Source organism: Emys orbicularis, chromosome 6, assembly GCF_028017835.1.
Source record: "Emys orbicularis isolate rEmyOrb1 chromosome 6, rEmyOrb1.hap1, whole genome shotgun sequence".
NCBI lineage: Eukaryota > Metazoa > Chordata > Testudines > Emydidae > Emys > Emys orbicularis.
In genome coordinates, this window is record NC_088688.1 from 71,995,565 (window position 1) to 72,019,003 (window position 23,439).

A 23,439-nucleotide genomic window follows, 5' to 3' on the forward strand; every position below is an offset into this window, starting at 1 on the left:
AATATTCAGTTGTTTATTGTTTTAAAGAAAGATGAAGCAAGCACATAAGATATTTCAAAAGCTAGTAGCAGCAGAGTGTTTGACCTAATTTTAAGGACAGACACAATCTGTCAACAATAAGCTGTTCATATATTAAATAATAGAATAAAAATATAATTTTACCTTACAGAACACAGCAAGCTTTTACATATACGTGTTCTACTATTAAAAATTCATCTTATTTTTTCTGATTTTATAACTTTATTCACAATTAATTAAAACTAAATTATCAGATTAGATGAAAACACAGAAAATCTGAAGATTTAGTTATGCATTTAAGATTAACTCATGATAAACTGACATGATATGAAATCTTCAGGATAAAGAACAAATGTGGCCAGGAAGGTTAAAGGGGGAAAAAAGTATATTAAGCTAACATTAAGACCATGACATGAACAGACAAAAGTAAGGAAGTTCAAAGTTAAAACTGTCTACATTCTTTAATTCATCCTATCATGAAGCAAATCTCTTGGTACCTAACTTTACATAGAATTTCCATGCATAGATAGATTTACAAATATAGTCCTTGAGATGTGCCACTGTGGACTAATCTGAGACCCAAATATTACCATAGGAGCCCCTTCAAGATTTAGACAAAACAGAACAACTTGAGGTAGAATGCATGGCATAACTCTGGATTTTGTTTTGTCTGTTTATAATACTGTTAAATTTACTTAAAATATTTGTTCTTAAGTGTAAAACAATTTCCTTTTTACTCAAATATATGAGAAGTGCGTTTATACAGTTCAAGTACATTAATATAGTTTAAAGGTGCAGATTGAGTTAACAGAATATTATAACTTCATCTGTCATTCAAATATGTATTAAGGGACTTCAAATCCAGATTATTAACCCAACAGATGCTCATAAAAGATGTCACATTATGATACTGTATATCATGCAAATCCATATTTACAGGCACTTATTTTATAATCATGTCTAAGCATACTTAAACACCCCAATTTGTGGGTCATTGCAATAATCCTGTGACTGGTTTTTAGAACTACTATGTTTTATTACATCAGTGAAACTGCTATGAATATGTATTTACAAGATCTGTGTCCTAAAAGCAATATACCACATTCTGGCTGAGGATAAAGTTATTGGTCTGCTGTAAATTTGCCTTTCCTAAATTAAATAGCTTAGTTGTTCAAACACTTCATCCACTCCTCTCTGACAACCTCACCCCCAATAAAATTACCCAAGACAGACCTGATTAAAGCATCCACAATGTCATTGGGAATCTAATTATTTTGTAAGATGGAAACACCTACTGAAAAACACAAACACAAACCTATCATCAACAATTATTTTTTCTGCATTTCTATAATTTACAAATGCTTGAACAAACATTTCCCCTAACTATTAGGGAAAAAATAAAGATTTCTAGAGACTTTGACCCCTTAAAGTCAGGCCATTCAAATGAAATTTAACAGTTGAATTTCTGGTTCTTGGAAACTATCTGCATAATGGAAATGCTGACACAGCCTTAACTCTAGCAGTGAGAGCAGCATGGCTATAATAAATGAATCACTTACCATTTTCACGATTCTTTCCTCTCTCTAAGTAAATGCAAAATAGAGACTTTATCTGGCTCAGACATTAAACTGTCTAAGGGAACTGCTAAAATGAATTATTCACTTGAAGTCACTGGGGAAAAGAAGGCAAAATGGTAGTGGATGGCCAACATTAGAATTGTTGCAGAATAGAATTTCAAGAAATTGGATCCAGGTCAGAAATACAATTACTTAATGAAAGTGATCCTGTTTCACAGTAAGTCTTAGACCTATTAGAACAAGTCTCTATCATGTAAATCTTTTGGTGGACTATTGTTGGCAGATTTTTTTTTAAAACACCGTGAATCTTCTACTGACTGACTTCTCTCAATTTTTAAAAAAAATCATATTGCAAAATCCCTCAAATTTTTTAATTGTAGGATTTGAAAAATGGTTGGAATTTAGTTTATTTTTGAGTATTCTTTTATTTTTAGTGGGAAAATCCAGTTACAGATTTGCCGATTCCTGTGTCTCTTCTCTCCCTTCCCCCCTACCCCTCCACTTTTAAAGGAGTATATCTAAGCCTCTGAACCCAATCCTGCAAACCCTTACTCAGAAATAATCCTTTTGCTAATAGTCCATTGACTTCATATGAATAACAAACTTAGTGAATGAGTGCAGTTTTAGGCCCCAATCCTGCAAACACTTATGCATGCACATGGGACTGCTCATGCATTTAGTTGCCTGAACCACAGGGCAAAATCCTGGTCCCATGGAAATCAGAGGGAATTTTTCCATGGATTTCAATGGGGTCCAGATTTCACCCTTAGAGTTTAGTGTCTCTGCATGTACATTAACACACACATACATATGGCAACCTCTTTCTTGAAATAGCTTGAGTCTTCTCTCTATTCTCTCATATGTATGCTTGTTCTGAGTGCATAGGTAGGCAGACAGGGAGAGGATGCCTGGAGACATGAAGTCATGCTACATGTCTGTCTTTCAGGTCTCCAGGGAACCTGCTGCAGGTGGCCAGCAGGAGAAAAGAGGAAGCCGAGGGGCAGGAGGACTCCGCCGCGCCTTCCCTCCGGGCTCTGCTGGGGATCGCTGGACAGCTCCCCGCGGCCACTAGCAGGGCCTCCTTTCTGCTCCTACCGCCCCGGGGCCAGGCCTCACCTACTACCATCTTTCCAGTGCAGCTGAAGACGGGGACAGGAAGAAGCGGGGCGCAAAGCCCGATGTTTCGGAAAAAGCGTAAATGTGAGCGAATCCAACGGTCTACGCCGAGGAGGGCATTGCTAGGTCCGGGGAAATCCCCGCCTCCAGCCAGGCTTCCCCATTTCCCCCTAGTTCAGAGCTTTGGGACGTGCATGCCAATGCTTCCAATGCACATCGGGACTGAAAATCATTTAAGCATGTCAAGGAGAAGGGTCTGGAGTGTGTGTGGAGTGGTGGTGGGGGTTATTTCTCTCCCTATAGCTAATTGTTTGTGAACAGGTGAAGTCCTAGTTCCGCGTTAGAAACAGCCACACGTCCTGGCTCAACAATTCACTCCTCCCGCACTTCGGTGCAAAGCTTTTCACGGCTGCCTCCAGATCAGAACCACAATACACAGGCAAGGGCATCATCGCTGCCTCTATCACTGTAATTCTGGGATTTCCTGTTATTATGAATCAAATCGAGCAATCCGTTCCAAGTTACTCCCAAAATAATTACCCGGGCAGGGGAAAATTCCTGCATGCCGCCCTTTCCCCATGAAGTCAAATGAAATACACCAGGTATTGCACTGGTACCGCATTTGTATCCTATTGAAACTGATACTGTTACCTGTCAAACTTGTAGTATCCTAACTGCAGCACCTTTTGCTAACAAGTAATTACGAGGCCACATTTCCCCCAGTTTTGGATACAAATTGGGTGGAATGAGGAATAATTTGCAGATTAATGTAAACAGGCAGCAGCAAATCCCAACTGCAGAGATTTCTGATCCTAACAGGCAGCAGCTGTAGGGCCAAAGGTATTATAACGGGATTCCAGATGGAATATAACCACCTCAAGTGCTGTGCTAGTCAGGGTTGCTGGTTGCGCTGCGCGTTGACAGCAAGTCGTTAGTGCTTGCGAAGGGTTTGAGGCACCCACCGTGGCAGGCTCTAGGAGGGCAGAATATTGCTACGAATGGTGATTGTGGTTATTAATTGTGCCTTGTTGTTGCTCCGGCGGGACGATCCCTGGTGTAAGTGCCCCCGAGGGAGAAGACGGACGGACCCTTACCTGCCTGAGCAGCTCTTGCAGCACGGCTCGCCGCGCCCCGCCCGGGCTGTGTTGCACTGCAGGGAAGGTGGAATTCCCCGGGCAGGGGCGGGGCAGCGCTCGCGCTGGCTGACAGCTGCTCCCGGGATTCTCCTCGCGCCTCCTCCCTTCCCTCGCTCCTCGCCTCACGCTGCAGCTTTCCCGTCCTCCAGGTGACGTCATGCCCGTTGTTTTGGTTCGCCCGACCAATCGGACTCGCCGGCTGGATTCTACGGGCGCCGGGATGGGCCCTTCGTGGCGGCGGCAGGACTCGCCGCTGCCGACCATAACGCATTGCGCAGGGTGCACCACCGCCTGGTCTTCCTGCAGCTTTAACAGCTCTGACATGGAAACACCGCTGCAGTTCCAGCCGGGCTTCTGCTCAGAGCAGCAGCGCCCGCGCCTGCATTGCCAGCAGCAGCAGCCACCGGGCCAGGACAAGCAGAGCCTGCTCCAGCAGCACAGCCCATGCCTCCAGTGCAACAACTGCACCTACTCTGGGGCTGCGGCGGGGGATAACCTGCCCCTGCTGCTCCGCACTTCCTCGCCCCTGTCGGGCGCTTTCAGGACCCACTCCTCGCCGCTCTCCTCCTCCGCCGCCTCCTCTAGGCAGGGCAGCCAGCTGAACGTGAGCGAGCTCACCCCCTCCAGCCATGCCGGTTCGTCCAGGCAGCCACACCACCCCCAGTACCACCACCACCACCACCACCCCCAGTACCACCAGTGCCATAGTCTGCAGCAGCAGGCAGCCAGCCCCAGCAGCAGTGTCAGCAGCGGCAGCACCCACCACCACCAGCAGCCCCACCAGCGCCGGGAGAGCAACCCCTTCACCGAAATAGCCATGAGCAGCTGCAGGTACAACGGCGGCGTCATGCGGCCGCTCAGCCACCTGAGCTCGTCCCGCAGGAACCTCCAGGAACTGGACTCCGAGTCCCAGCCGCTGCAGCCGCCGCTCTCCAGCCCCGGCGCCGCCGCCGCCGCCTCCTCAGCCCCGGAGATCGTGGTGTCCAAGCCGGAGCACAACAACTCCAACAACCTGGCGCTGCACGGCCCCGGCCCCGGGGGCAGCGTGGGGGGCAGCAGCCAGAACAACAGCGGCAGCAAGTCCAGCAAGAAGAAAAACCAAAACATCGGCTACAAGCTGGGGCACCGCCGAGCGCTCTTCGAGAAGCGCAAGCGGCTCAGCGACTACGCGCTCATCTTCGGCATGTTCGGCATCGTGGTGATGGTCATCGAGACCGAGCTGTCCTGGGGCGCCTACACCAAGGTACCTGCCCCTCCCCGCTCGCCTCCCTTCCAAAGCGCTAGCTGCCAGCCACCCACCCTCACTCCTCCTGCTGCTGGGCTTGCTTTCTCCCAGGCACCAGCTTCCTACCCACCCTTCCCTCCTTCTGCCTTCCGCGCTCTCTCCAAGGTCCCAGCTAGCTGTTTGGTCTGTCAGTCAGTCCGCCTTTCCCCCGCGGAGAGCGGCTTCCACCCAGTGTATGCCCTGCAGACACTTTCTACATTCACCTGCCAGTGTCACCAGTGTCCGTTAGGCGCTGCTCCTTTGCGACATGCGCTACATACCTGGGAGGGAAAGGATGAGGAGGAGGGAGAGAAGGGATTTAAGAACAACTTGAAAAGAAAACTGTGTTTTCGAAGTCAGCAGTTTAAATCGCCACGCTCAACTCTTCATTCTGCCAACCAGGGTCAATTTCTTTGGATTTGTGTAATTCCATAGACTTGAGAGAGACTTTTTTTCCCTCTGGGACTAGAGCTCTCCATCCCATTGGCAGTCTCTAGAGTAAATTGGTTTCCCAGTGCTGGCTGTCCCACCTGTACTGGTCTTGCTGCTGAAGCAATGACAAGTAGCCGTTTTGATTTAGGGCACCTATTCTTCATCCTTAAAAGATAGAAATCAAGTCAGTAATCCTGGTCTCTGTTATGCAAGATAGATTTCCCCCCATCACAGTTCAGAAGGGTGAAGGACAAAAAGTCTTTATAAAGGTGTATATCTTTTCATGGACACTCAAATATTTTTCTGTTGCAGGAGTCGCTGTATTCATTAGCTCTAAAATGCCTTATTAGCCTCTCCACGATTATTCTGCTTGGTCTTATTATTGTATACCACGCAAGGGAAATTCAGGTAATGTTTCACTTTATAAACTACCAAACATTGAAACTGTCGGTAATGAAAAGACTCAGTTTTCAAAGGGCATTCTTTGGTGAGTAGTTACTCTTTTCCAGTATTTCAGAAAACATTCACTTTGTTTTTGGTGCAGTTTACTGAATCTATTTCAAAGGGATCTTGGAGACTAAATATAATAAATTGATATTCCTATTAGAAGTTATAAAAATGTCTGTAATATGCTGCATAATCACTTATTATAAATGACTGAATAGAGTATTCTGTGTACACTTGTTGTTTTATGCTATAAGGGGAATTTTTTAGCCCAGAATTTAGAACTATATTATGCTGACCCAGACATCCTCATTAGATCACATGATTAATTGTAAGGAGACATCAGTCACCTCTAGATATGAAGTCTTAACCATGCTGTCCTAAACACTGAAGATAAGACAATAATTGGAAAGAAAAAAGATAAATAAAACAAGCCATAAAATGTTTAAACTGTAAACAGATATTTTTAATGCCACAGAAATTATAGGCATCTAGTAAAGAAATGTGAGAAAAAAATGTAATGGTCAACAAGTGTTGCCTTCATTAGTATTTAAAAATGTACCTTTTCAGGACTTGTAGACTTCCTTCCATAAATAACCCAAATTTTCAATTGGGATTTTGCTTAGCTAAGGAGTGAAGGAAGGATTGGATTTATAATCAAATAAGGATAATCTCCACATTAATTTTTCCTTGGTGTTTTATTCCTAGATGCATATAATGCTATTGTTATTTCCTGCTATAGAGAACTTGTGGCTTAAAGCAGTAGTGAATATTTTCAAGGACAAAGAAACTTTTTTTGTGTTGTATCAATTAACAGAAAGAAAAATGGCACACTTATAAAGGAACTATAATATAGTTGTTGTTGCAGCTATGTTGGTCCCAGATTTTAGAGAGACAAGGTCAGTGGATCAACTTCTGTTGGTGCAAGAGACAAGCTTTTGAGCTACAACAAAGTTGGTCCAATAAATGATATTACCTCATCCATTGTGTCGCTCTATAATATAGTTGTTATATAAGAGTAAGTACAGGCTTCTACCTGCTAAGGTTAGAGTAAAAGAATACTGTTTTATCTGAGACCATTTGCAAAATAGGACCCTGATCCTGCAGTCCTTATATGTGCAAAACTCCCATTTCTGAATCAGGCTCTAGTTTCTTTGCACTAAGATCATAGAGCTAGGAAACCTGTTAATTAAATTCTTCTTGAGTAGTTGCTGTAGAAGTGTTAATATAAACTATTGGAGGACTTAAGAAAAATAGAAAAAAATGTGTTGATATTTCTGTAATGCAGAGGTTTTTTCCCTCACAGTGCTTTTCATAATGAAAATTGTAGAAGTGTGTTATGTAAAAATGTACTTAAAAATAACCTTCCTAGATATTTCAGTTGCTGTATGCAATTCTGTTAAGAAACTTTAAATAGAAAATATAAAGAAATTTTAAGATAATTAATTTTATCTATGTATACATCAGTTAATTTTCCAAACTACAGTAAAATAAAAATTTTGAAAGTACTCAAACATTTGTTCATTAAACAATCGCCATGTGTAGATTATTGCCCTGCCCCCCAAAAACCAACTCACAACCCTAACCAAAATAAATAATATTAAGAAAAAGCCCAAAGATTTCTGAAGTTTGGAGAAGTTAATGTTTTGTAGAGAAATGTGCCTACAATTGTATTCATAAGGGAACTTGAATAATCTACAACAGATCCAAAAAATATATCACTGATTTTGTGCTAGGATTTTGATTAGTACTAATTATTTAGAAAGACCATAGATTTACATTTGTCAGCTAAATTTTTGCAAATAATAATTGCTACAGCTGGGAGTAAAGCTGGATCTTGTGCGTCTTTTTGTATGTGTCTTCTCCAGTTGTTAACAAAAGATAAAATAATCCAGGACTTCTGTTCTTCAGCTAATATATATGAAATCAAATACCTTACAGTACGGTTGCCAACAGTCCCTTATTACAAGGGATGTCCCTTATTTTTTTATCTCTGTACAACAAGATCGGGAGTTGCTGAGTGCTGCAAAAAGCAGCAAGAAATACCCCCGGCGAATGTAGGTGAGTACAGGGGGAGGGGAAGGTGCTAAGGAAACAGTCCCTTATTTTTTGAAATACAGTGTTGGCAACCCTACATTACAGTGACTCATTTGTTTTTCTGGTCGGTAATAAACAAAAATGCAACTTTGGTTGTATTTCTGTGAATTCTTCTGGGTTTGGTGCCCCTCTTAGAGAGCTTCCCAGTAAATGAGATGATATAGAATGAGTAACACCATCTACTAGCTTAATCGAAGTTAATATAGTTTAACACTGCCTGACAGCACTAAAACTAAAAACATACTTAGGACTTGTCTACACTGCCTGCCAGATCCACTGAGCACTCTTTCGTCAACTCTGGTACTCCACCAGAACGAGGAGCGCAAGCAGAGTCGACAGGAGAGAATCAGCAGTCAACTTACCGCAGTGAAGACACGGTGATAAGTAGATCTAAGTATGGCAACTTCAGCTACGCTATTCATGTAGCTGAAGTTGCATATCTTATATCGACCCCACACAGTAGTGTAGACAAACCCTTAGTTGCAAAATAGTGATACAGTTTCTTTTCATCAGGAAGGTACTATAGACTGCCAATAGTCATTGTAGGATTCTGGATAAACTGCAGATCTTCAGGGCTCAGTTCATTTACCTGGACAATGAAGAAGGAGATCTCTTTTCAGCAACATGGGAAAGGGCACTATACCACCTTTAAGCTGACAACATTAAATATCCTCCTGATTTAGAGGCAACCTACTTAAAACTTTTTATTCCCCTTTCTGTAAAAAAACACAAAAAGCAACATAAATAGCCATATAAGTAGCAAATAATAACTGGGTATATAAGTGAATGTTACACTTCATGTCTGAATACAGTGGACACAATTTAAATATTTTGGCTTGTAACAGAAATTGTGAAATCTATTCTTCAGATTATTGTTCCATGAAAAATATTGCACACTCCTACTATCAGTAGATTTAAAGAAGATCAAGTTTTTAGCCATCTGTTTTCTGAAGGGACATCTATATTGCCAAATTTTTAACGTCTGTTAGCTTCAATGAGAGTTTTATCCTTAGTGAGGACTACAGGATTATGTCCATAGAGATGTGGCATACTTGACGATGAAGGTTTTATTGTTTGGTTGTTTTTTTCCTCTGGTGGGTTGTTTGAACTCACTAATTGTTGTTAACCTAATCTGTGTTTGAGCATTGATTCCATTCTAATCCTCATCTGAGAAGTGTTGAGACTGTGCTAGTCAGTACAGTGCAAATTAACAGGCACTCGCTGAGATAGCAAACAATATTCTAGGAATTGGAAGAATATCCATATTCTCTGTTTGTAGTGTGTCACGTTTTACAATTTGAGGGAAGCAATGCTACTTGGAAATGAGAGGTATTTGTTCTACAAAACATGATGGAAAGTATTTTGTGACAAACGATGAAAGTTTACAGATTGTTTCTGCTCTCAGAAGTTACTCTTGACAGCACCTGATGGCCTAAAATGCCTACTAGCTGGAATCAAAATTTCTTCTTTATTTTCAATGACTACCTTGAGCTACTGCCAATGGGAAGTGTGAACAATGTGTGGTTCAGTCCTTCCCTGTACTGGAGATGACTGTGTGCTACCAATTTAAATGTCTCTTCTGATGTATTCTGATAGGAAAACAGTCAAATTGGCAATAAAGCTAAACTCTGCAGCTTGCCATTCCAGACCCCACAAGGATCCTATTTTAAAGATGTTTGGTAAGCGGGTTTTATTAGAATTATGAGGTTCCTTCACAAGGTTATTTTATGGAGGAAATTTTATATTACAGCCTTGGTTGAGCTGATACATGTTAGATTATTATTTTGTTAGACCATGTGCTCCATAGTGAGAAGGCAGAAGGGCAGCAGTTCCTCGTGCCATAGGTTGGTTTTTTCTCTTTCAGCACCACAGACAGCTCCATATTGGAAATTCTCTTGGCAATGCTTGGCTATGGCGCTTTACGTCCTGGTGTTCTAAACAGAAACTATATGTTAACATCATTTATAAAGAATTTTCAATTTCCATTTCAAAATGCTCCTGGAAATGCAAGGTTTAAATGACATTTTATTGGCTTTTGATATTAACTGAATAGAAATTCATGATTTTTGAATGCACATTAAGTCTTGCATTCTAAACCCATTAGCAAAACAAATTCATTTTTATGCTCCAATAAATGTACATAGATCAAGGCTTCCTGAATACTATATTTCTAGAGTACTAGGGAAAGTATGATGTTTGGATGTTTTGCAACCTTTTTAAAGTTTTTTTTCAAACAAATACGTTTTTGAAATACACTAACACAATAATTGAAAGTCTATTATAAAAATACATTTTATTTTGAAACTCTCAGTGGGTAAAGGGTGATCTATTACAATAATTTATTAACTTTCTAACTGTTATGTTAAGTCTAGCACAAATCAGCAGGATCCAGGACATTTTAAATGTAAGGATCATACTTTATTCTTAGCTTATGTCTTTGTGAACAAGGCAAGAACATCAGGAGTCAAAGATGTAGACAGCATTAACGCTGAGTTTTCTTCATTTGTCTCATACCCATAATGCTATGAAAACATTTTAGTTGGGAGATTATGAAATATGCATTAGCATGCCTATCCAGGCAAAAGAAGGGTTGGTGGCTTTTGGCCCATGAAAGATCCGTAAGCCTTCTGGGTTCATCAAAGAAACTGTTCTCTGGATGAGAATGTATGTCTCCATAGGGAAAGCATACTCAATGCTTTCCCTAGAGTCCTGACACAGGGTAGCTGCTTCCCTGACTGCAAGTCTGCTAAGGAAGTTTTTGAGATAGGTAGGGTAAGACTAATAAACTTTATTTTTATTGGCCAGTGACAAACTAGTGGCCCATCATTCTCAGGCTTATCTAATATCCCACTGAGGAACTGGGAACCTGTGTAATGGAGACAGAAACCCTCCAGGGCTAGTGGTTTACTTTTGCAATTATACATCATAATTTATGGTATATTTTCTATATGGACTTTTAGTTTAAATAGAATGTTTACTTTAAAATTATAAACCCAAGAAAACTGTGGGAGACTTAATGAATGAAAATAATGAACCTTGAGATATGCTATACACATTGATTATGATGATTGAGGCAATTTTGATTTCTCCTTCCTTTATATTTTAAATAAAGCTGGAATAAGTTTAACTATAGGGTTCTAAATTTTGCCACCTTTGTACATATTGAATGAAATGAGACATAAGCCCTATGATTTCTGGTATCCACTACATACCACATATCATTTAGCAGTGCTTTTACTTATAAAGGTTCTGCACACATAGAGGTTCTTACATTATTTATATAATGGAATGGTAATATATCGTTGCTTGCAGGGTGTATGGAGTTGCACCACAAATTAATTGTATGTGTTGCTGTTGGTTTACCACAAAATGGGCTTGTTGGCCTTTCTTGATCTGTCATGCATGCACAGCATAAGTGTGTGTGGCAGGAAGACCAATACAGGCAGAAGCCACCAACAAGAAATTGGGAAAGCTATGGGGGAAGGGAGACAGGAATTTTTATTCAACATTGATTCAGCATAAGGTAAATGAAAAGCACATTGGCTAAATTTTCTGCAATACTTCATTTTTAGGATTAGGGGCTTCTGATTTCAGAGCTGACCTTTATAACTCGTTAGTGACAGTGTTAAATAACTGTTTTTTCTCTCTGAGCATTTGATTGAAAGTTTTGAGGAAAAGGAAATAGCTCAGATGAATTTCATCGTTACTGTCTCATTTGAGGAATGAGACAGCTACAAATAAAAGAATACTAGAATGGCAAAAGTTTCCCTGTCAGTTGCAGTTAGTACGGTGTCAACCATGTCAAGAATGAGAAAATGTAATTGGGCATTGAATCACTGTATTTTTGTCCATTACTGAGCAGTTAGATAGTTCAGTGTGTCTGCAATAGAATCTAATTAGGGCTGTCAATTAATCACAGTTAACTCAAGCAATTAACGCAAAACAAATTAACTAGATTTTTAAAAGTCACAATTAGTTGTGCAATAGAAAATAGTCACAATTAATTGCAGTTTTAATCACAAATAATAATGGAATACCAATTTAAATTTGCTATACATATTTTGGATGTTTTTCTACATTTTCAATTATATTGATTTTAATTACAACACAGAATACAAAGTGTACACTGCTCACTTTATATTATTATTTTTTATTACAAATATTTGCACTGTAAAAAAGTTTAACAAAAGAAACAGTATCTTTCTATTCACTTCATACAAGTACTGTAGTGCAATCTCTTTATCATGAATGTGCAACTTACAAATGTTGAATTATTATTTTTTACATAACTGCACTCAAAAACAAAACAATGTAAAACTTTAGAGCCTACAAGTCCACTCAGTCCTACTTCTTGTTCAGCCAATTGCTAAGACAAACAAGTTTGCTTACATTTATGGGAGATAATGCTGCCCACTTCTTATTTACAACGTCACCTGAAGTGGGAACATGCGTTCACATGACACTGTTATAGCCGGTGTTGCAAGGAATTATATGCCAGATATGCTAAACATTCGTATGCCCCTTCATGCTTCTACCACCATTCAAGAGGACATGCTTCCATGCTGAATTAAAATTGGTATTAGATTATTGTCTAACAATGTGATTAAAACTGCGATTAATCATGATTTTTTTTCAATCTTGCGATTAATTGAGATTTTTTTCGATCATTTGACAACCCTAAATCTGATAAAGTAAGGAAAAGGCTAACATGAAAATTTTGGGTCAGTTTCCTTCTGCTGTTTCATGGTCCTAAAATACACAAATGAATAGGATATATTAAACAGGAATTATTGGTAGTTTTTGCTGATTCTATTTTTGGAATTATTTATTGCAAAAATGTATAAGGCATCCGATATACAATGTGTGAGGCACTCATTCTATGTATACACAGCCTGTTACCACATACTATTTTACATAATTGAAATAGCAATATATATCATGATTAAAACTTGTTCTTCCAAGATAGAGAACATAATGTTGAAATTCATAATTTGTACAGAGAAAATTTTCATAGCAATGCATGAGAAATTAGATATGTTACTCTGATATTACTGAAGGTGGCATTGCCCTTTTTTCTCATAGAGCTGGATGCAGCTCAGGATTACACTGACCTCTTCTTACATAACCCAGAACAGAAGGCCTCTGGTGACTATTTTTTTTAATCTCACAAAAATCCTCCAGGAGGGAGGACACCGTGATATAACATGTTCATAATCCCTATTTCACAAGGGGTCTGGAGCTGACCAGTATGGCCTTGGAGATGGGTAGCATTGGCTAGGGTGGAGCATGTTCCGTGTGTGTACTAATTCAGTGCCACCTCCAGGGCATCTGTACCATTGGGACTCCTACAGAGCCCACGATGTAAGTGAAAGCTGCCCTAACCTGAGTAACCACCACATGCCTTTCCCCAGAAGTGACACCCTCTAGGATGCAGCTTCAGTTGCTGGCACAGAAAGTTAAAATTATGCTAGTAGAATTGGATCAGGATCGGCAGCCCTTGAATAGCTGAAGTTTCTCATCACCTCATAAGACTGGACCTTCGGGCCATATTCAGGCAAAAGTCTTGATGAAAGTCTACAGGACTTCAGTGAGCTTTAAAATAGTGAAGTACAAACCATAATAAAATTCCAAAGCCATGGCTGGTCCATTCGAGCTCATGTTAATTTCCAGAGCCCAATCCATCACTTCCAAGGCCTGTAGAGGCTGACTTCTTTGTGGAGGCAGCACTCTTTGGTTCCTCAGAGAGGGAAGAGGAAGTGCCTTGGAGTGTTCTTAAGTGATTCTTGGCTAGCAGTCATAGTGCTGTTGATGGGCCTGCAATGACTGAGCCACATTCAACTCTCATCAACACAGGGGAAGTCATTACAATCTGTAGCCCAAAGGTGTTGGTAGGGCAATAAATAGGGGAACCCAGAGATTCTCTTTCTCCCTCCCACTCCCCAAAATATGCAGATTGGAACATACACCAGTAGGAAACTTATATGGAGCTTTAGTTATTAAGAAACTTCCACTATTACAATAAACACTAGACCAAATTATTCCTGTGATGCATTCCGGGTACTTATTGGAGTCAATGGGAACTCCCTCAATGAAAATGCTGCATTCACTGAATGTAAAGTTGGATTCTTTCCCTTTTTTTACATAATTACAATTAATAAAAGAGCTACAGCTCATGACTGAACAGAGAAAATCAGTATTAGATATCAAATATTGCTCCTTCTTTTAATAGTATTTAATTTTTTTGTAATTTTACAAAATCTATTACATTTGACAGGTGGATGAGAAAAGTCCAGTCTGAAAATTTGGTCTTTGCAATATTTAACAATTTTACTTTTAGTAGCTTATGTATTTTCACTGTGACTAGGTAGGTCAACTTTGTTATATTACTGGTACTTTAATTTTGGAAGTTTTATTGAAACAAATTTCATAGTTGCCACTGGATCACATTTCATTGTTATAGAACATCTTTCTGGTTTAGAAAGAATTCTAGTGTTAAAGAGAATAGTAAAAGACGAAGCACTTGCTGTCACTTAGGATCAATTTATTTTTAAACTAGACGTATGGAACTGAAGATACTGATAGTTTGTTTTATACACCGCTACCTCGATATAACACGACCCAATATAACACGAATTTGGATATAACGCGGTAAAGCAGTGCTCCGGGGGGGTGGGGCTGCGCACTCCGGTGGATCAAAGCAAGTTCAATATAACGCGGTTTCACCTATAACGCGGTAAGATTTTTTGGCTCCCGAGGACAGCATTATATCGAGGTAGAGGTGTATTATGTATCTATCCTGTGTATATCCTTTCTAATATTGCTGTTGAGTATATGACACCTCAGAGCCCACATAGTGAGCTGAAGTCTATCCCTTGAGCATTATCAACAGAATTGTTTACTATGTTACAATCAATTGCACCTGAGAAAACCCATTGAAGGCAATAGGACAGCACAGGTGTCACTGGAGGCATAACCAGAAAACAAAGGTATTGCACAGGTTTAACTGAAGCTGTAATTTGGCTTGCAGAACATTCATTACTGGTGATAATGCTTTAGAAGGAAGGAACCCTGCTTGACTCTCAGAGCCTAGGTTTTCAGGACTGGGGAGGGTGGTAGAGATTTTGTGCTTGTATAAGGAGCATGTTTGCTATGGAAATAATTGGGAGACAAAAATATACGACACCACAATGACATTTCTACAGAGTCACTTTTTTGAGTAAAACCATCTTTTAATTTTCTCATCTGCAATATGTCACAAATATTTCTAAATGGGACTTTATATTTGGTCTGCTGAGATGTGAAGTGTATAAGTTGTCACCTGTCAAATAGAATTTTGGTAAAGATTTTTGCTTTGAACTGTTTAAATAGTAGCTGCGTGTCCTTCATGAACAGTAAAAGATGTAACCACCTTACCTCCACAGGTTGGTATAGGGTGTGTGTAAAGTACGGAAAAAAAACTGAGTACATTATTTACCTTGTGCTTTTCACTGTCAAAGTGACTTCAAAATGTTAATTAATCCTCTCAACGCTTTTGTGAATTAAATAATTATTATTATCTGCCATTTCATAGATGGGGAAAATTGAGGCAAATAGTTTGATTTGGCCAGAGCCAAAGAATAAATTGGTGTGAGAGCTATGACTGGAACTCAGTATTTCCTGGTGCCCAGTCCTGCGCTCAGCGAAATACATGCCATTGGAATGAGAGGCATGTCATACAAATACTACTTTGGCTGCAATATGACACTTAGACTGTAACATACAATAAAATAATACTCTCATGAATGTCTGGGTAATGTGCCGTAGTCAGGAAGCATGTGTATAGCACAACTCACTGTAACTGATATGCATGGCATATGGCACAACACTACATCCCCTACAACATAATGTTGCAATGCAAAAGATTCAGTGATATTGTATTACTGGGCTATGTAGGTCAGTGTTAGGAAGCATTCTAATAGTATAATGTTGAAAACCTCCATGAGTCACTAGATTGCTGTTATGAACATCTGTTCAAGCCTCCACAGCATTTTGATGCCTCTCATGGGACACTATCTTAGGCAGTCTTTCTTTACACACTCTTGACCAATATATGTGATATATTTGACTAGAATTGTGGGCCATTGCTTCAACTTTACTCTCTCATGAAACACATCAGTGTGCTTCAGATAACGAATGCTATTCCCTGATAGGAAGACAATTATACTTTCAGATAAGTCCATTTATGAGGAGTCTATTGTGTGATTACAGCCTGGTGTTGAGGCACCTTGTATTATCACTGTAGCCCCAATCTTTTAAAGTGGCCTTGACCCAATTTCTAAAATTGTCCCCACAGATTCTGCATGTGCAGAACCCACATCTCAGATTGTAAATTGTTCAGGACAAAGGCTATGTGTTCATATATGTCTGGACAGTGCCTAACATGTTGTCACCTAGTGAAATATAAATAATAAATAGAAATAACAATTTGCACTTGCAAATTTTGTAGTTAGCCATCAAACAGCTTTCACTGGCAACACATCAAGGGCTATTTTTGAAAATCACCCATATTAGTTTTATCCCAGATATGGGAGTAGCTATCAGCTGCACACCAACATGAGGTGTGTCATGGCAAAATGTTACCACAGAGTGAGGTTTGCATTTATGAAAGTGCATAAATGGGTGGGAATCATATTGCCCTTTTATCTTACAATGCCATCAGTTTGGGACATTAGCACTTTCTTCTTCAAAAGGCATTATGACACAATAAGGGCCTGATTCTTTTAGTGCTCTTTTTCATCTCAGTCAGTATTTCTGTGCAAGGAGCTGATCTGACTCAAATTCTTGACTGTAGAGTGCAGCTGAAGTAACTGGGTTGTGCACAAAGGATAGGCTGATGGAGAAGAAATCCTCTGTCATCCAAACTTCAGTATGGTAGAACAGCTTCTCTTTGGTCACTACTATAGCAAAATGTCACTCTCCTGATCCACCCACTGGGGTACTGCACTGTATTGCCCCCTGTTCAGGACTAGCCTGTAATAACACAAGATGGCACTCAGTTGTGTCTTGCATCCAGTTTGGTATGAACAATTTCCATTTTGTTGTGATCTCTCAAATGAGATGGTTTGAGACAGCGAAGTCAAATGAAGGATTTCTGTACAATGGCAACCTGCATCTCAGATTTGGTTGTCAGATAAGAAAATGTGTGATTATCCATTTGTATTTTGACAGGTTTCAGAGTAGCAGCCGTGTTAGTCTGTATCCGCAAAAAGAACAGGAGTACTTGTGGCACCTTAGAGACTAACAAATTTATTAGAGCATAAGCTTTCGTGGGCTACAACCCACTTCTTCGGATGCATATTTCGTTGTAGCCCACGAAAGCTTATGCTCTAATAAATTTGTTAGTTTTATTTGTATTTTGTAGCCATATATACTTGGACATGTGTCTACTTCCCAAAGGCAGTGTGGGACACTACTGGCTGAGTAGAGCCAAAGGAGAAAACTAACAGTGTAGTGGCAGGGCTGGCAAACCACTCTTTTCTACTGCCGTTTGGTGGCATTTAAAAAGAAACAGAAGAGACTGAGCAATTTTTATTTTCAGCCTCAGGTCAGATGTGTTAGTCAATGCACCTAGGAGTTTGAACTCCGATAAACACTTTGTATAGCAGGCAGTAAGTGATTTTAAATTTCACCTCTCTGCCTGGTTTTTTTGTTTGGTTTTCCTGGGCTGCCAGACAATGGGCTTTTTCCTAGTCTGGGCTGCTGTGCAGAATGCAGTTTGTGGAAAGGAAGTTTCCTGAAACATTATGAAATGCAGTTATCTCTCTGTCTTGAAGGTGAGGAAAATGATGGGGTTAGTTGCTCTAACTACAGTCCAGTCTCATTTATAAACATAGATTGCAATATTTTTGCAAAACTATTGGCTATGAGGCTAGATAGAGCCTGTTTTTTCGTGGGATACTTCACATAAACTAGACGGGATTGATAAAAGTGAAGCATTCCAATAATAACATTAGACTTTTTGTTGATGTGTTAAACACTAATAAAAATGTCAACAACCAGGCAATGGCAATAACCTTTGATGCTGAAAAGGTGTTTGATAGAATAGGCTGGGATTTCCTTTTTTATGCTTGATAGATTTGAGTTTGTAAGGATTTTGTTGATGGATTAAGCTATTTTATGCTGATACAGCAGCTTCAGTCACAACTAATGGTGCAGGGGAAAAAGCCATTTTTAATACGTAAAAGAATGCACCGCATGTCCTCTGCTTCCTCATTTATCTGACCCTGCTGTTGAAAGTCTTGCTTTATGGCAAGATTGTAACTTGCCGTATGAAGCAGCACAGTGAAGTAGGAGGGCATGAGGGCCCTGTATGTGCTCCCGTATGGTTATGCCCTGAGTATAATCTGGGTAACTGGGGACAGAGGCGCAGCTGTGTTTTTGCTTTTCTTGGATAGCTGGGTGGAGAGTCAGTGGACCTTTGTGCCAGTATCCCAACGATGTGATGGGGATGAAGGTAGATAATCTGGGGGTAATCTGCATGTACAATATTCATACAGTTGCGTTTAGTGCAAAATAGTCTTTGTTGTCCCAGAGTAGATTTAAAAACTGATTTTTAAAGATGCATCAGATTTTTTTTTTCTTTTTCTAGAGAGCAGAGTTAAAGTGCTTTAATTCTGTATTTCTATACCTTAGCATCTTTGGATATCTTTTAAGTTTAACGTTATCTGCGGAATTTCTTGGATTTGTAATGCTTGTTTTTAAAATAGTTACAACATCCCTGTAATGTTTTTACCCTTAAATTACTGGTATGTCCTCAACCTTAGCTCCAATTAACATAGTTTTATTTGGGAAGTTCCTTAGATTTTTTAAAAACAAATCATATATAAACAATAAACAAGAAACCCAAAGAGCATGTTATGTGTATTTCTAATTATTTGAATATATTAGTATCAACCTTACTTTTTTCCCTTTATTTTAACTTGTAGGGCCAGATTCACCAGTATGTTCTGGCTGCTTTATCTCACTCTGGACAAGTGCAAAGCAGCCAAAGTGAAATGGCCAGTATCCTCCAGCTTCTGATCTCCACATTCAGTCTTCTCTTAACCCCCGTCCCTCACATTCCCTTACACACACCCCTCTAGATTTCTTAGGAAGGATGCTCACTTTCAAAATGGTCACTTCATTCCATTGTTCCCAAAGGGAGAGATGCCAAGCTGCCTTCAGGGAAGGTGGTGGGGTCCTATATTTTTGAGGCCACTATTTCCCATGAATTACAGAACCACAACTAGTGTTTCCATAACATTACTGAGTGGGGTGATTGGATTAGTGCACTGACAAAATTGGAGAGGGATCTGTCTGAAAGACAAGATGATGTTTGTTCTAAGAGATTTGGCCTTTCTTTCTGGAGTTTTATTAGTATAATCATCAGTGTAATGTAATTATGTCCCTGTATTATGTATCTCTCCAGATGTGCAAAGGGAACTTAAAGCCGCCTTAAAGGGGCAGTTGGGGATTTCTTTGGGGATTTCACTGTCATGTGTTGTAAAGCTGGTATAGGTGGCTCTATGCCACCTTCTCTCTTCTTGGTAGTAGGGGTGTTTCAGAGCAGGCCAGAGGTGGAATTGGGGGATGGGGTGTGATGGGACCAGGTGGGAGTTGGGGCCAGAATGCGTTATCCTTGCCAGTCCCTGAGAAACCATTACAATCTGGCAGAAGCTGGAGCAGCTATTAGATTGCTCCACTTGAGGTGTGGGCTTCTTTGGCTGTTGCTAACCCCTGACATCAAGAGAGTCAGAAACGTGGTTTAAAGCTATGTATGCTTCCCCTTCTCCCCATCCCTCATCAGCTGTACTGAGAATGAATTCGGTGCAGCTAAAATCAAGCCCAGTGTCTTGGTTTGTAACTTATATATAAGCGCATAAAGGGATAAATGCCTTTCCCTTCTCTTTTTAATACAAAAATAAAAATATTTTATTACACTGTTTATTCCCACATTAGGGAGAAACAGGCCATGCATTTGTGTTAAATTACACTTAGCTTACCTGTTAAATGAAAAATACTATTAAATATTAAATTAAAGTATCTGTATTAAAACTGCCACTGATGAAAGGATCATTTATTGTATTATCTTAATTCAGTCACTTACTTATGGATCCAAGGAGTGTCACAAATCCAGATGGTATCCCTGAGTGGAGGATTTTATATTTGGATCTTTGATTTGGCTGAAAGATGTGTAAAACTCATCTAGATAAATAGCTCCCTACTGACTACAAATATGATGATGCTTAAGACTGATGATTATTCCAGCAAGAGTCCAGAAGAAATTATACTCAGTAAATTAGCTCATGATATACCTTTTTAATTCAGGAGAATGTAACTTTTGGTTTGTGCTAACACCTCTTTATTATTAATAAACTCATCTAATTTCTTTGATCTCATGATATTTTTATAGACTTACAGGAATCACTTAACTCACTACTGAATTGCAGTCTTTGGTAAGGTTGCATCTTCCCAGCAGCACTAAGACATCTTTTTTACCGCAAAGCCTTTGTATCTAGCATCTTGACAATTCCCCTCGCGTGGAGGAATTCTTGGGTGGCATAGAGCCACTGTTGCAGAGTCTACACCCCGCTTGATTCCTGCAGTGGGTATGTTTGAGAGGAAAGATGGCATCACTTGGGCTTCCCTATGTCCCAGTGATTGCTGGTTGCAGTATTGGCCCCTTGGGACTCTAGAAAGCGAGCAGTTAATGCCACCTTTGTCTTCTTAGGCGTCATGTGGACAAAAGATGGAGCTAACGCTCTGGCCCATAGGCCATGTCTATACTTACAGCTAGATTGGCATGGCTGTGGTTGATGCAGCTGTGTTGATTTAGCGGGTCTGGTGAAGACCCACTAAGTCGATGGCAGAGAACTCTCCCATCAACTTCTGTACTCCAGCTCCCCGAGAAGCATAAGGTAAATTGCCGGGAGAGCATCTCCTGTCGACACAGCACAATGTAGACACCGCTGTAAGTCGACCTAAGGTACGTCGACTTCAGTTACATAACTTACATAACTGAAGTAGCGTAACTTAGGTTGACTTACATCTGTAGTGAAGACTAGCCCATAGTGTTGAACAGTATAAATCACTGTTATACAACAGCTCAGGAGAAGAAGTGAAGAAAACAGAAGGGAAATTTGGGTGGGCAGAACGAAGCCTTAACTGTAGTGTGATCAGGACACCCTGATTAATATCTCTTCTTTTGCAAAATGTACCAAGAAATATTTGGGCTAGATTTTCAAAACGGCCCAGAACCATGTATTTAAATGTATGCACAAGTCGGACAACTATGCACATGTTACTTAAAACACCTGTTTAGCTATTTGCATGCACATTTGCCAATGTGTATACACACATAATAACTAAGCATAGAATTCTGGGTGCATTTTTATTTGCAGACCTTGGCCCTCCATGTGTGGACCAGATTTCCAAAATGACCACAAGTGGTCAGACCTCAACTTAATGTTTCATCTAAATGACAGCAGCTCTCTAAGTGTGTGCCAGGAGAAGTGGCTTATTACTGTCTCAAATGGAAGTGTGCCACCTACTGAATCACTAGCACCATTACTTGCCTCACCGTGAGGTTTCCTATGCATATGCCGACCTGTATAGTATTCATAGGAGAACCACAGGATGTTGACATTCATGGAAAACTCACTTTGTATAATTTCATTTAATGGCATCAAATTTACATAAACAGTAACATGCAGAAAATTGTTTTCATGATGACATGAAAGGACACATTTTCAAATTGTCCCCTTAATTTGAGATTTTTACAAGCAAATTAGGCATTTATGCATGCAAATAATGTATTTGCTTGTCTAATTACCCAATTTGAACAAATGATGTGTTTCATGCATACAGGTGGTTATACCAACAAGAGTTTGTGGACACATTTTTAGTGGCCCAGTGAAAAGTTTGTCCCTATCCCTGTATGTAGGTAACAAGCTCTTATATGCAAAATAAGCAAAAATATATTACAGGAATATTTTTAAGGTGCTGTGTCACTGCTGGGTTATATGTTGATTCACCTCTTTTTGTTTTGTCATGCAGTAAGTGTTGGATTCACAATGGCCTTATACAAAATTAGACAAAATAAAAAGAAATTCCTAATTTCTGTGCCATGCAGATTTGTATCCAAGACTTGTTCCTTGGAGTCCAGCAGCCCTCCGTAATTTCGACAATCTCTCCAAGCTTAAGAAGGGAGAAGAACAGACCCTGGATGACCTACAGATCAGTGATTCTCAGACTATGGGGTGGGCCTCTTAAAGGAGGTGTGGAAATGTGTCAAGGGAGGCGCGAGATGTGTGATTTTTTTTTTTAAGAGCTCTGGCTGTCAGCCCTGGGTGGCTGAGGCTTGTGCAGAAAGGCCATGCACATCTGGGAGGGGGGGATAAAGTGGACAGCTGGAGCCCCACCACCCTAGGACTGACAGCTGGAGCCCAGGGTTGACATCCAGAGCCCCGCCACTTGCGCTCGGGCTCACCTTCTCCCCCCCCCACCAATCCCTCACTGGGAGTTGGTGGGGCTCCAGCTGTCAGCCATGGGGTGGCAGCAGCAGCGCAGAAGTAAGGGTGGCAATGGGGAGCTAAGTCTGCTTTGAAAAGAGGTGACAAATATCACGTTTCACATTGCCACCCTTACTTCTGTGCTGCTGCTGGCGCAGCACTACCTTCAGAGCTAGGCACCTGGCCTGCAGCCGCTGCTGTCTGCTCTGCCTTTTTTTACCTATGAAAGCTTATGCCCAAATAAATCTGTCAGTCTTTAAGGTGCCACCGGACTCCTCATTGTTTCTCTCATAAGATAGGTTTTCCATTTCTCTGATCATGCTAGTAGCCCTATTCTGCCCCTGTTCCAGTTTGAATAATTCTTTCTTAAACATGGGAAACCAGAAATGCACACAGTATTCCAGATGAGATCTCACCAGTGCCTTGTATAATGGTACTAGCACTTCCCTATCTCTACTGGAAATACCTCGCCCGATGCATCCGAGGATTGCATTAGCCTTTTTCGCAGCCACATCACATTGGCAGCTCATAGTCATCCTGTGATCAACCAATCCACATTTCTGCTCTGAGTTACGTGGGTGTGGTGCTGATTAATCATGTATTTAACTTAGGAGCCCCTATAAAATTAATGAGTTATGCCTGAGCAATAAGGAGAGAACAGACTCCTACTGTAGAGCAGAATCTTGAGGTCAGTACACAGGCAAAGCTCCCATTAAAATCAGTGGGAGTTCTGCCACCATATGGATTTTAAATATGGTTGCATATAGACTTCTGCATGGAACTAATAATTAGAAAGTGTTTCTTCACTGTAAACCTGCTGTACTGAT

At 40.3% G+C, this 23,439-nt stretch overlaps 1 protein-coding gene across 1 annotated transcript in view; it reads left to right on the top strand.

The window, feature by feature from the left end:
- Window positions 1–2,773: 2,773 nt before the first annotated feature.
- Window positions 2,774–23,439, top strand: part of KCNN2 (potassium calcium-activated channel subfamily N member 2) — a 92,058-nt gene continuing 71,392 nt past the window's right edge. Inside the window, exons 1-3 of the mRNA XM_065406428.1 lie at window positions 2,774–2,795; window positions 3,997–5,090; window positions 5,856–5,951. Of these exons, the coding sequence (XP_065262500.1) occupies window positions 2,774–2,795; window positions 3,997–5,090; window positions 5,856–5,951 (1,212 nt within the window). The remainder of the gene's footprint in view (window positions 2,796–3,996; window positions 5,091–5,855; window positions 5,952–23,439) is intronic.